At 39.2% G+C, this 12,395-nt stretch overlaps 2 protein-coding genes across 2 annotated transcripts in view; both read right to left on the bottom strand.

Annotated features, from left to right (window-relative positions):
- The window catches only part of LOC117250251 (solute carrier family 15 member 1-like), a 46,875-nt gene extending 34,611 nt beyond the window's left edge, over positions 1–12,264 (bottom strand). Inside the window, exon 1 of the mRNA XM_078165986.1 lies at positions 12,152–12,264. Coding sequence (XP_078022112.1) covers positions 12,152–12,158 — 7 coding nt within the window. The 5' untranslated portion in view covers positions 12,159–12,264. The remainder of the gene's footprint in view (positions 1–12,151) is intronic.
- On the bottom strand, positions 188–12,265 carry LOC117249831 (solute carrier family 15 member 1-like). Its single transcript, XM_033615611.2, has 23 exons — positions 12,152–12,265; positions 11,806–11,840; positions 11,395–11,479; positions 10,953–11,094; positions 10,576–10,695; positions 10,388–10,487; positions 9,085–9,175; positions 8,908–8,991; positions 8,039–8,121; positions 7,743–7,829; positions 7,567–7,656; positions 7,382–7,426; positions 7,248–7,280; positions 7,057–7,145; positions 5,677–5,758; positions 5,477–5,593; positions 5,205–5,345; positions 4,742–4,788; positions 3,513–3,620; positions 3,313–3,427; positions 3,082–3,219; positions 1,434–1,541; positions 188–1,125 (listed from the first exon to the last, which is right to left on the bottom strand). Exons 1-23 carry the CDS (start codon positions 12,156–12,158, stop codon positions 874–876), a joined length of 2,199 nt encoding a protein of 732 aa, XP_033471502.1. The 5' UTR covers positions 12,159–12,265; the 3' UTR covers positions 188–873.
- Positions 12,266–12,395: the final 130 nt, after the last annotated feature.

Below are 12,395 nucleotides of genomic sequence, written 5' to 3' on the forward strand. Positions count from 1 at the left end.
ATTTTACACAGCATCACAACTTTCCTGGAATCCGAGTTGTGTTATAATGAATTACAAAATGCCAGTTGCAGTCCTACGTGTGTGAAAGATTAATATAAGCAACAGAAACGTCAGATTTTGTAAACAGAAAAATAAATGTATTTAACATAATGCCATAGAATAGCTGAAAGAAAGCAATGTGTACACATTTATTGACAACAACACCTTGCTAGCATCTTTATTGAAGACTTTGGTGAGCAGCCATTATCACAGGGCAGTGTTCTACCGGGCCAAGATGAAATCTGAGATTGAATATGGAATATAATGAAACATTTTCATGACTCAATAAGCAGTATTTGGTGTTAGATTTTTTCCCTGGAGCAGATGAGAATATCATACACATATAAAACACAATATATTACAATACATACAACACTGTGCTTGGAAATAAATACATGTTGGAATGGTTTCTTTGTATGTTTACTCGGGCACATCATAAAATCCTATGAAACTAGAAATTACATATGTAGATGTTGCTACGTACAGTGCAAAATAAATCATTGTAAAAAAATTTACAACAGTGAAAGCACAAATTATTAACCAGTAAAGTTCTGGGGATTTTAATGATATGAGTAACCTGTTTAAATGAATTTTCTCTCAAAGTTTTTTGCTGAAATGGTGATAACAGTGTTTGATTTATCCCTTCACCAACACTGTACACCAAGAGCTTAATCATCAAAGCCCTGTTTCTGTGTTCTGCTAACATCAGCACCATTTCACTCATCCATTCATTCATTCTAACCACTACATGTTCAGTAGTGTACTGGACTCAGACATGAAACACAGAACCAAGCATTTGTACAAAAGAGGGAAATGCCGTAGAGGATGGACGCTTTAGATCTTGGTCTGTTTGACTTCCTCCTCGTCAGAGCTGGAGTCAGAACTCTTCCTGTCCTCCTTGCGGTTCTCAACCGAGTCCTTCCTCTTCATCTCTACACTCTTCCTCCTCTCCTTCTCTTCAGGTTCTTTCTGGGCAAACCGGGCTTCTTCCTGGGTTGGGTCGATGTAGGTGTAGAAATAAGCCATGAAGGCAAAGATGAAGCACACTAACAGCAGCAGAGAGGCAAAGAGGATGTACTCGGCCCACTGGTGAACAGAAACAAACACAGTGTTAATTTGGAGCTAAACTGAGAGGAACAGCTCGGCATTTTGGGAAATTCGTTGCTTTTTTGCGGAGAGTTTAATGAGAAGATTTATACCACTCTCATGTCTGTCTGTTGAATATGGAGCTCGGAGAGTTAGCTTGGATTTATCTAACTTAACCTCTGTTATTATGTTTAATCAAAAGCAACTACAGCCAGTTTCAAACGCTAATTAAAGGTTTCATATCTCATAAAATGAAGGTCAGTGGGGACAATATGCATCTACCAATGGTTTATATAAAATCCACCCACCTGATCTGGGAGCGTTGCAGCCTCGGCCACAATGAGCACAATAATGTTACCTACAGCAACAGTGAACAGCCAGCCAGCCTGCAGCACAGACTTCATGTTGCTGGGTGCCTGGAAAGTAAAAAGAGAGTAATATAAAACTACATATTACAGCAAATTATAAAAGACATCAATAAGTATTTTGTGTCTCTGGACAAATTAACATTAGGACAGACTTTATTATCCAATTCAACTTCTATTACCTCTGCCAAAGAGGGTATGTTCTGGTTGGGTTTGTGTGTTGTTTGATATGTTTGTTTGTCAGCAGGATTACAGAAAAGCTACTGGCCTGACACATAGGGCAGCCAGACACAAATTATTTTTCACTCTTGTTAACATTTGTGAGATAGGTCATTTGGCCTTGGTGGAGGTCTGCGCTCTCTGAGTGTCCTTCCAGTTATCTCCACCAGGAGGTAGGGTCTGCAAGTTTACTGGAAATTGGCTTGGCGAAAAACAACAAGCCTTACCATCTGTTGCAGGACACATTTTGGCCTATGTCGTGGCTCAAAACTTGACATTCACAGAAATGTTAAGTCTTATTTTAAACTGGAGCATCTGCAGATTAATTCTGTACCCAATCCACTAAAGTTAGGCAAGTTAGGAGATTAATTAGTCCCTGTTTTTGTTATCATCACTGCCACCTTGACTGTAAGGGAGCTGGGAGGGACAATTTCACCAGACATATAAACAAAGCAAAAGAGATTACAGCCCTTTGATTATCAGTCATTCTAATACCCTATCCAGGGATACCAAAGATGGCAATCGGAGGCAATGGAACAAGAGTCAGATCCAATATCTTAGATATAACGTCAAAAAAAGATCTCCAATATTCCACTAGGCTTGGGAATGACCAGATCATATGAGTGAAGTTTGCTCGTGCCTGACAGCATCTGTCACAAGTATCAGAGAGGTTTGGAAAGATCTTTGATAGTCTAGCTTTGTTAAAATGGATCCTGTGAAGAATTTTGAACTGAATGAGACTAAGCCTCACACAAGAGGGGGATAAATTGATTGCTTTCAATGCATCATCCCACCATTCATCTGACAATGTGATACCTATTTCGGCTTCCCGGCCTGATTGAATCTTATACAGAGCAGGGGAGTCACTGTTGATAAAAGGTTGTAAATGAACAAAATGTGGCCTCTTGACAGTTCAGTAACTGCAAGTCAGGTCATTTATTCTTGATATTTGTGCATCTATCACAAGTAAGTAAGCAGGCTTTGTTAAATTGTTTATTTTTTTGTCTATTTTTGCTGTGTTTATTGTTGTCATTTTGTTGTACTGTAGCCTATAGACGAAGGTAATACCATTCAAAGTCCAGTTATGAATGACATGTATCAAAGATTTGTAGCTATGTTTTCACAGGAGAACTTGATCTACTCTTTGCAACATGTAGCGGCTCTGTCAAAAATAGACAACGCATGTATTTTTATTAGCTTTTAGGACATTTCTGAAACGTGCTGCAGCGCATCTGCTGAATTACAAGAATTGTCTAGAGTGGCCACAATCAGCCGCAGCGACCCCCCGGCAGAGGTCTGCACTCTACTGAGTGCACTTTTGTAGTTATTTGTTTTCAGTTGTTGTCAGATATGTAAGGAGAGCACACTCTACCTGTGAGTAGGAGAACTCCAGGCCGGTGACAGAGAAGACCACCTCTCCTGCAGTGATGAGGAAATACTGGGGAATCTGCCAGGCCATGTGGATGGTGTTGGGCTTGATGTCCATCACTGGATGGATGTTCTGTTCACACTACAGGACATAAAGCAGCCAAGTACCAAGATGTATTACTTCAGTCAAAAACATTTAAGCTATATTGAGACTCAAAATGAATTCTTGAATTACATTTTGTCCAAATGCAAAAGTTGGCGGGATGATCAAGGTGAAGGAGCTGCCGAAGCCCAGCTCTTGACTGTAGACACACTCTTGTCCAGTAGTACTCTTGATCAGGAACTTTGCTCTGATACAACAAGAAAACACCCATCAGAGCATTGACTTTTCTCCAGTGTAACTGTATGTGAAATACATAACGAAATCAGCCTTACAGTCCCCGTGGTACCCCAACATATTTTGACATGCTGTTGGTGGTGATCTCCCCAAAGTCCTGGTCACCCACTGTTACATTCAAAAGTGAGTCATAGCCACTAAAAAATCTGGGGAAGAAGAATTCAGAACAAAATAAGTGAGACAGTTTTGATACAAGATTAAACACATTCTTCCTCTTACAAATGAAAAGTTGAATTTATAATCAGGAAGACGAACCCTTGCTCAATTCATACATGTCAATATTTTCTCACTATGTTGTGATCTCCACATAACCAGCTTAGTTATGTCCCTAACGGCCGTCTAAAGCAATGATTTATGACCCCCAAGCTGTTCCAAGCGAAACCTGAGGTCAGTGGTGCCCCCATTGGCCATATGGGCCCACTGGAAAATCTTGGGGTGACACACCAAAACCAAAAGCCATGACTAAATATCAGGAAGTTGAAAACCATGTCAGTATGAAATTTAAGTAATCGCATGGTGATATACTTTGCATTTTGCATTTTTGAGTTCCACAATAATCCTGTTTTAATGTCTTAAGTATCTATACATGTTGGGCAATTCACTGAACTTCAAATAGGCTGCTTGTCCTTTTCTTTCAAAAGACAAATATACAGCTTTAATTTGAAGGAGTACATTGTTCTGGGAACAAGCTCAAGTTTAGGGGAGACGTGTAGGTACCTATGGAACCCATTTCATTCAGATATCTTGAGATGACAGTTCAAGGGACCCCTCTGAAAATGGCAATGTCGGTTGTTCCCTCGCCAAAATTAAGCTCAACTTTGGAGCGTTATTTAGCCCTCTTCATGATAAACTATGCTGACATGGTTAGTATCAATGGATGCCTTAGGTTGTCTAGTTTTACAACATGCCAATATCTTTGTGGTAGATTAAAAAATGAGTGCGTCACAGCCTCTTAAATACAGTAATGTTGGCCGACATTTATTATTTTCACCAAGGGGGCCAGTGAGGGGGCAGCAATAGTACCGCCTCTTGTGGGTGCCCCTGCTTTTCTGTTACAAAAATGTGGTTTCATTTTATCTGGATTTGCCCCTTTTCCTGTTAAATACTGAAACTTTAGGTACTTTAATCATATATTAAATAAAAATAAAACAATCTGAGAAGGAAAAACAACTAACACAGGCACACTATCACTTGCAGTTAGATTAAAAGAAAATTGCAGACAATTACAAACTCATTCCTTTAAGTTTTATAACATTGTGAAACTTGCCTGATATCATTAGCGCCCTGTTCCGGCTTTGTTTTGATGTCCATGAACTGGAGATAGAAAGATACTTTAGAGCCTCCACATCTTTGTACTTAGAGTTATATTTTTATATATAATGCATGATAAAGAAACACACACTACAATCATAATTACAGTCCAACTGAGATAACATTTAGACATCCCTTGTTGCAGTCAAATAATGCGACGTGTTTTTTAAATGTTTTGTTTGATTGACAGCAGCTGGCAGGCTGAGCTCCAGCAGGGGAACAAGAGACAGAGTGAACAAACTCATGCATCAGCTTACAAACCATGGAAGACAGGGTTTTATTAGCAGTGTCACTGATGTTCACACCAGCAACCTGACCTGTGTGACATTTGCAGGTATGCTTACATGCCGTTTTATGCACCGCAGCTGAGCTATCTAGCTTTGCGTAGACAGTCGGACTTAATCTGGCAGTGTACTCACCCCTAAAGGCTTAGGTAGAGGCCCATCCTGAACGATGACTACAGTGCTACGATTACCATCCACTAAACCGGTTAAGTAAGTGGCATTTCCCCCTAGAGTCAGTAGAAATGGATCATCAAAGGTCAGGTAATCATCATTGGCCTGCAGGACAAAAGAAAAGTCAGCATGAAAATGTTCTCCTACTTTTAGTGGGTGGTGACTTACAGACCTTCTTAATTTTAGTACATGTGGATAACGAGTGTCTGTGCGCTGTCTAGTGCTGACTGGAGTACCGTGTAAGGCTTCAAGGTGAACTCGTTGGTTCCAGCTTTGACGTCCAGCGATCTGTCAAGCATGTTGATGAACTTTGCTTGGCCAACAGTGCTTGATGGGAACTTAGGCAGAGTTTTCTAGAAGAGAAATGGAACTGTGTTTCACACGGTAATGTGCGTTTAAGTTGCCCAATGTATATTTTTATGTGTGTTACACTCACATCAATTTGTATTTGGACCAGGGCAGCACAAACGAATGCAAGAGCAGCAAGGAACATCCCAACAGTCATCCTCTTTAATGGACTACAGAACAAACAAATGCACACACACACACACACACACACACACACATTTTTAAACATTTGAGTTTATATCTCTTCACCATATTACACAGAACAGGAGGGATTTCAGGAGGCTAAAACAGTATCTGTCACTTCATTTTATCTCCCAACTTCGTGGTTATAAGCATGGGCGGATTATCAGACTATGGGTCCCTGGGAACAGATATGCAAAAGGCCCCACCACCTGTCCTGCACAGGAGCAAGAAACACAGACTTTTTTTGGTTTTGCCTCTTTTTTTGTTGTTGTTTTGTGTCTCTTTTATTTCAGTTTGTATATATTTGGTCTTCATAGTCATTTTGTGTCTCTTTGAGGTCATTTTGTTGTTGCTTTTTATAGTACTTTTGTGTCTCTTTGAGGTCTTGTTGTTTCTTAAACAGTAGTTTTTGTTTCTTTGTAGTTCTTTTGTGTCTTTTTGAGGTCTTTTTTGTAGTAATTTTGTGTCTCTTTGAGGTCTTTTTTGTGTTTTTGGAGTAATTTTGCATCTCTTAGAAGTCATTTTTGTCTTTTTGTAGTAATTTTGTGTCTGAGCTCTTTTTTGTCTTTTTTGAGTACTTTTGTGTCTCTCTAAGGTCATTTTGTGTCTTACTCTGTCATTTTTGTTTCTTTGTGGTTACTTTGTGTGTTTTTGAGGTCTTTTTGTCTTTTTGTAGTATTTTTTGTGTCTCTGAGATACGACTGAAAGCTCTGAAAGAAATTGAGTAAGGGGACGTTAAGTTTGTTTGGGTTTTTTTGTTGTTTTTTGGGTCAAACTGCTATTTCAGAGGTAAGATCCAACTTTGAAGCTCAGCCTGTCTTCATGAGTTTTGAACACATTTAAGCAGTTTGAAATCATACTTGATAATTTGTACATTAATAATTAGTGTTTTATAAAATACTAATTAGCTTATAGTAACATTATTTAAGTATCATGTAGAGACAAGCTGTCAAGCTTTACACAGTATCTCATTTATATTTAGACCATAGGTATTAAGATATTTAAAGGCACGAGGACAGAGTGGATCGTTACAATATGGAGTTCCAATGAAAAAGTCACTAAAATGGGTTGAGATAAAATCACTTTTTATATCAACAGTAATATAGTTTAATTGCTTACATTTTCCTGCCTAATTTGTGTGTATAAAAAGTTAAACATTTTTTTTAACTTAAACTGTTCTATAGTAATATTTTGAGTGATTATCACAAAAGAAAAAAATGAATACATAGAAAGACTCCAGTAATATTTTCCATCATACAGAAACAAAACAGGAAAATAAACTCACGTGAAGTTTAATTTGCACTTGGCAATCAGAGGGTAGATCAAACTGTCCATGATTGGCACCAAAACCAGGATCAAGATAGGGTTGACAGTCTGTTAAGTAGGAGAGTCACTCTTTTAGTGCTCTTTTCAAGCACAAGCATCAAGAAACATCCCAACAAAGTAAGTAAAATATAATCAACACAAGTGTCTTACCTGCATCTGATCAGGCTGGATTATAAGAAGTCCCTGTTGAAGCAAAAAAGGGAGGGAGACAGAATCTCAAATTAAAAAACAGTCTGTGGTTTGTACTCACAAGGTTTGTCATAGGAAAACAATAAAACACTTACAAAGTCACCGTCCATGGTGGTTGCCTGGAGGGTCCATCTGGAGCCCTGTATTGGAGACACAGCTCTCCTTTAGTCTGTCTTTGGATTCTTTTGGTGCACATCTGGGTGCACATTATCTTTGTCTTTTTCTTTTGCTACTGATCACAGCTACATACAGTAAGTGTCAAGGAGAAATTGGTGGTTACCTGCTGGTCAAAGAGAGCCCAGAACATTGGCAGAGGGATGTAGAGGAACAGCACCTTCAGCACCATCTTCACCTGAGCAATCAGGAGTTTCTGGAGCCAAACATAGAAAAGGGTTAGGATTTTTACATCACTGAATATACTGTTTGTATTTGCATATACAGGTATAATGCTCTTACATCGTATTTCTCCTCAGCCCAGTCCATCCAGTGGGCTCTCTTCGGGTACTCAGGAGCACGATGCCTAAAGCGGTTCTTGATAGCAAACTACAGATGGCAGAGAGGACAGTTCAATGTGAATTTTTCTCTGAGTAAATAACATTTTGTTACCTAACCTAGACTAAAAAGTTAATAAAAAGTTCAAGTTTGAATAATTGTGATGTTCCCCGGTTCTCTTTAAAACCATTGTACTCCATTTTCAAAACAAAAAAAACCTTTTGGAATAACAAAATGTTCACCTTTCAGGACCCACTTACCCCGATGCACTTGCAGACTTTGACCAAGATGTTGCCCTGAGGGGCGTTCTTAGTGTACATCCCACTTCCAACAATGAACACAACTGCAGACACACACCAAATATATATCTTAACATTTGACTACTTGTCAGAACAGCAACAGGAAGTTATAAGAAAAAATAGGAGGTCATCATCAATGTGGCAAACCAGAAGGATTATTTATCTATAAAAAGAATGAATCAATAACTTGTTAAAGGGGCATTTCAACTATGTAGCACTGTACTTTCTTTAAGCTAGGGAGACTCACAAGAGACAAAGTTGAAGTAACGGAGGCTGAATTATCTTGACTTTAAAGCTCTGTGTACACATATACAGATACTTTTGAAAACATATTTTTTATCTCTACATTTTGGCCTCTTGTCCACACAAACATTTTTAGGGAGTTTTAGGTCACTGAAATTTGTTTCAAAACGCCTTCCAAGATGCAGATTTATAAACTTCTGGTTTATCTGTGTGGTCATGTAAGACGAAGCATAATCTCCTCAATTCGCACATACCCATTGTTGCTTTGTGTAATGAGCATGCACTAAAAACAACAACAATGGTGGACTTGGTTTGCCAACGTTTTGTTAGCTCTGCTTGGTCTAATGACTACTGTATACCTAACCTTATTGCTGCACCACTTCACAGACAAACAGAGGCATATGCTACACCCAATGTTTTTGCTTCACCTCAGCATTCACAGTTTAAAGTCCACCAGAAACGAGAGTTTTGGATCAGGACTGGTCTAACCAGCAGATGGTGGGATATTTTCCAGTGTGGGATTGTTGTCGATGAGGAATGGAAGGAAAAGGTTCGCATTTCCAGAGAAAAAAGAAATGAATGCTTACTCAGAGCTACCACCATGAGAGCAGCAGGGACACCAAAGGCCAGTGGGTAGCACTTCTGTTGGGTGTGAATACCGCACTCCTGAGCTGGAAACCACAGCACACACAGGCACACAGTTATAAAACTTCAACACCTGAGTCAACGATGTATTTTGTGCTCTGTCATCAACATCAGCGAACCTCTGAGGATGGGAGTGATGACAGTGGACAATAGACTGCCAGCATTGATGGACAGGTAGAAGATGGAGAAGAAGGTGCTCCTCTGCTTCTCCTGTTGGACACAAGGAGGTTAAACAGGTTCTGGACAAAAAAAGCACTGATGTACATTTTTCATTAATCACACTACTGGATGCATTTTATATAACATCTCATTTCATCAGAGTCATTGATATTATGAGGCAATCTTTGTCCCTGGCCTTGAACAGTGTCATAAAGTCACTGAGACAGATGTACTTGTGGTTATTAGTTAATAAACAACTAGCTGGAAACGAATAGAGATACAAGAAGTGCTGACGAGTAAGTTGTCTTTTTAATTGCTGTGTGGGGCGTGTGTACACACATGCAAGAAAGAGTAAGAGATAAAAAAGTGTCCTGCATGTGGCCGATGCATGCATGTTCATGAGGAGACTAGGTATAGTGCCAAATAAATGAAAGAATTACATGCTCCTTGATAGTAAAAACCTCAGTAACACTTTATTTCACAGATCTGAATTTTTTCCAAATATGTTTCAAGTTTCTCAAGAAGTTTTTGTAATTTCGTGCATTTTCTTTTAAGAAAAAAGAAAGCTTGATTTTATAGAAACAGATTACATTCATCAAACAAAGGCCTGATCTCCTAATTATGACCTCCATATTGCATAATTATGACATACTTTCTCACAACGAGAGATGTTTTCCCATGTTTTTTGTTTGTTTGTTCTTTTCGTAAATCATTTTTGAGCCTTTGCAGTTGTCTTGCAGCTGTGTGCTTGACTCTAGACAGATGTTCTGTTGTGACTGAAAGACTTTAGGTCAGCGATAGTGACCTAGTGATTGGCGGTTGCCCGAAGTGGCTGCCTGCCGACCACTTTCTAAATCACATGAAAATAAATATTTTTATTATATTTTTTTTTAATATATTTTTTTTCTTTGAATGCAAATAAGGTGAAACAATGCATTAAAAAACATCCTGTCATTTTGTAAAAGTGGCCCATGGGCAAAGCAATTTGAGTAAATCTGGTCTAGGTCATGCCAGCAGCTGCCTGGATTTAACTGTTCTTGTAGCAGTTGTACTGTCTCTATTGCCCTTAAATTAAGTAATCAATAAATAGTTTTTTCCAAGAAACTTCATGGAAGTTAGTAGGAAATAAACCAGAACTTATCGGCAACAATAATAAGCCCTCCAGTATTTATCACAGGACTGTTCCAGGTCTCATAAGACTGTAATCTGTCTCCTCTGCCATGTGTACACAGTATGTTTGCGTGTGCTTGAGCAACATCTAACCTGATCATCGTCAAACTGGTCTCCACCAAAGGCAGCCACGCAGGGTTTGATGCCTCCTGTACCCAGAGCAATAAGGAGCAAACCCACCATGGACAGAGCTCTGAGGTCGAAGCACAGCACAGATACAGTGTCACTACTATCTTTCTCTGTTGTGTTTCTGCGCACAGTTCTGTGTGTGTTCAACTCACATGTGGAAGGTCATGTTGTCGGGGGTGCCATCTTTGTTTGCATCCGTGATGTCATGGATAGCACTTACAGCCAAGATAACCTGTCCCAGTGCGTAAACGATGGACAGGTAAACAATAGTCCTGTGCAGAGGGAGGAGGAGGAGGAGGAGGAGGAGGAAGGAGGAGTAGAGTAAAACAGATGTACAGGTTCAGGTACAGATAAGATAGACAAGGGTCAAAAATCCAAGGATGACATTTAACAGCCCATTCTGTAAGATATACTTTAACCCCAAATCTACTTCTCGATGTACTACAACAGCATGTAAAGCTAGTTGTATACTCATAATGCATGTCTGTATTTGGTTGTAGGTAAAAGAGTCGCTGGATTTAAAACTCACTTGAACTTGCCGAGCCATGAATCAGCCACTATGGCTCCCAGGATGGGCGTCAGGTAGCAGAGAGCCACAAAGGTATGGTAGATAGTGGTGGCAAAGTCATCATCCCATCTCAGGAAGTACTTGAAGTACAGCACGAGCACGGCTGCAGACGCGGATTGAGACGGAGGAAAATGGGAGAAAGTAAAAATGATAATGCAGAAAAAGGTGGAAGTATTCACAACTTTTACGACAGTGTAAACATGCTCCTATTACAAGCGACAGTCCTGCATTTAAAAGCTTACTCACATAAAAAATATACAAGTATAATCAGAAAATATATTTTAAGTATTTAAAGCAAAAACTGACATATTATTATGGCTATTTTTTAGATATTTATGTTTTTCTAATATATGAATAAAGCAGTTTCATGACAGTGCATGAGATCCAGATCAAACCCTCTCACCTCGCATGCCATAGTAGGAGAATCGTTCGCAGAACTCATTGACGACGATGAAAAAGATGCTTATTGGGAAGCCAAAAATAGTCGCCTGTTAGAGGAGAAAGGAAAAACTTCAGTGACTGAAAAAGGAGTTTATAGGTTCTGCACAGCAAGTAGGACACTTACTGTTGTTTCACTGACATGTTAATAACTTACTTTGCAGTTTACAAGACCTTCGTCCCCTGACACCAAGAGTCACTTTAATACCTGAATTGTTTTTCAATGCCATGATTATGTGATTATAATTATTTATGAATTTTTAAATACTCATGGATGAGTGCATATTTTTCTTCTTGAAAATTCAGTCCTGTTGGGTATAATGACAGTAACTAAGAAATAGGTGCATTTTTAACTACTAAAGACATTTAGACTTACACTCTTTTTCTTGGGCTTCCTCATCTCATCTTTGTCTGCAGAAATGAAGTCACACATTATGCAAACTAACATTTTTTTCTGAGATAAAATACAAAAAAGTGAAATATGCAGATAAATATTGTTAAATGTGACAACTGGACAAATTTAGCTTGTTTGTGTAAATTTCTGACAAATATTTGCTATGCTCATGTGCATGAAGCCAATACCAATAATAATATAACCAAGTGTGATGCATGAGATAAACAGAGAATATTCCTCTGACACTTGCAGGAAAAGAAATCCCAAAATGTAAGGATGGGTCCCTGAGCGTCCGAGTCATAGGGTTCCCATCCAGACTGGGACTCACCTGCCATGGCTGCTGTGTGCGTCGACTTTAGGTCAATTCTCCAACAAAATCCTTCAGTAAAAAGACACAGAGAGACTTGTGACCCCTGTCCAGATCAGATCCACGACACGAAGACCGAGCCGAGGCCTGGCCGGCTTCTTTTGTAACCTCCCATCAACCCTCCTGCAACGCCCAGTGATGCTGAACTGTGGATCATACACACCTCCCACCTCCCAACATGCAAGTCACCATTATTCCCACCTCC

This window comes from Epinephelus lanceolatus, chromosome 24 (genome assembly GCF_041903045.1).
Source record: "Epinephelus lanceolatus isolate andai-2023 chromosome 24, ASM4190304v1, whole genome shotgun sequence".
NCBI lineage: Eukaryota > Metazoa > Chordata > Actinopteri > Perciformes > Serranidae > Epinephelus > Epinephelus lanceolatus.

What these genes read in the sequence shown, in the direction of transcription:
- LOC117249831 (XM_033615611.2), bottom strand. An exon ending in ACCAGTTTGACGATGATCAG is followed by an intron (nt 9,176 to 10,387) that starts GTTAGATGTTGC and finishes TGTGTCCAACAG; the next exon opens with GAGAAGCAGAGGAGCACCTT. An exon ending in AAGTCTGCAAGTGCATCGGG is followed by an intron (nt 7,830 to 8,038) that starts GTAAGTGGGTCC and finishes TGCCATCTGTAG; the next exon opens with TTTGCTATCAAGAACCGCTT.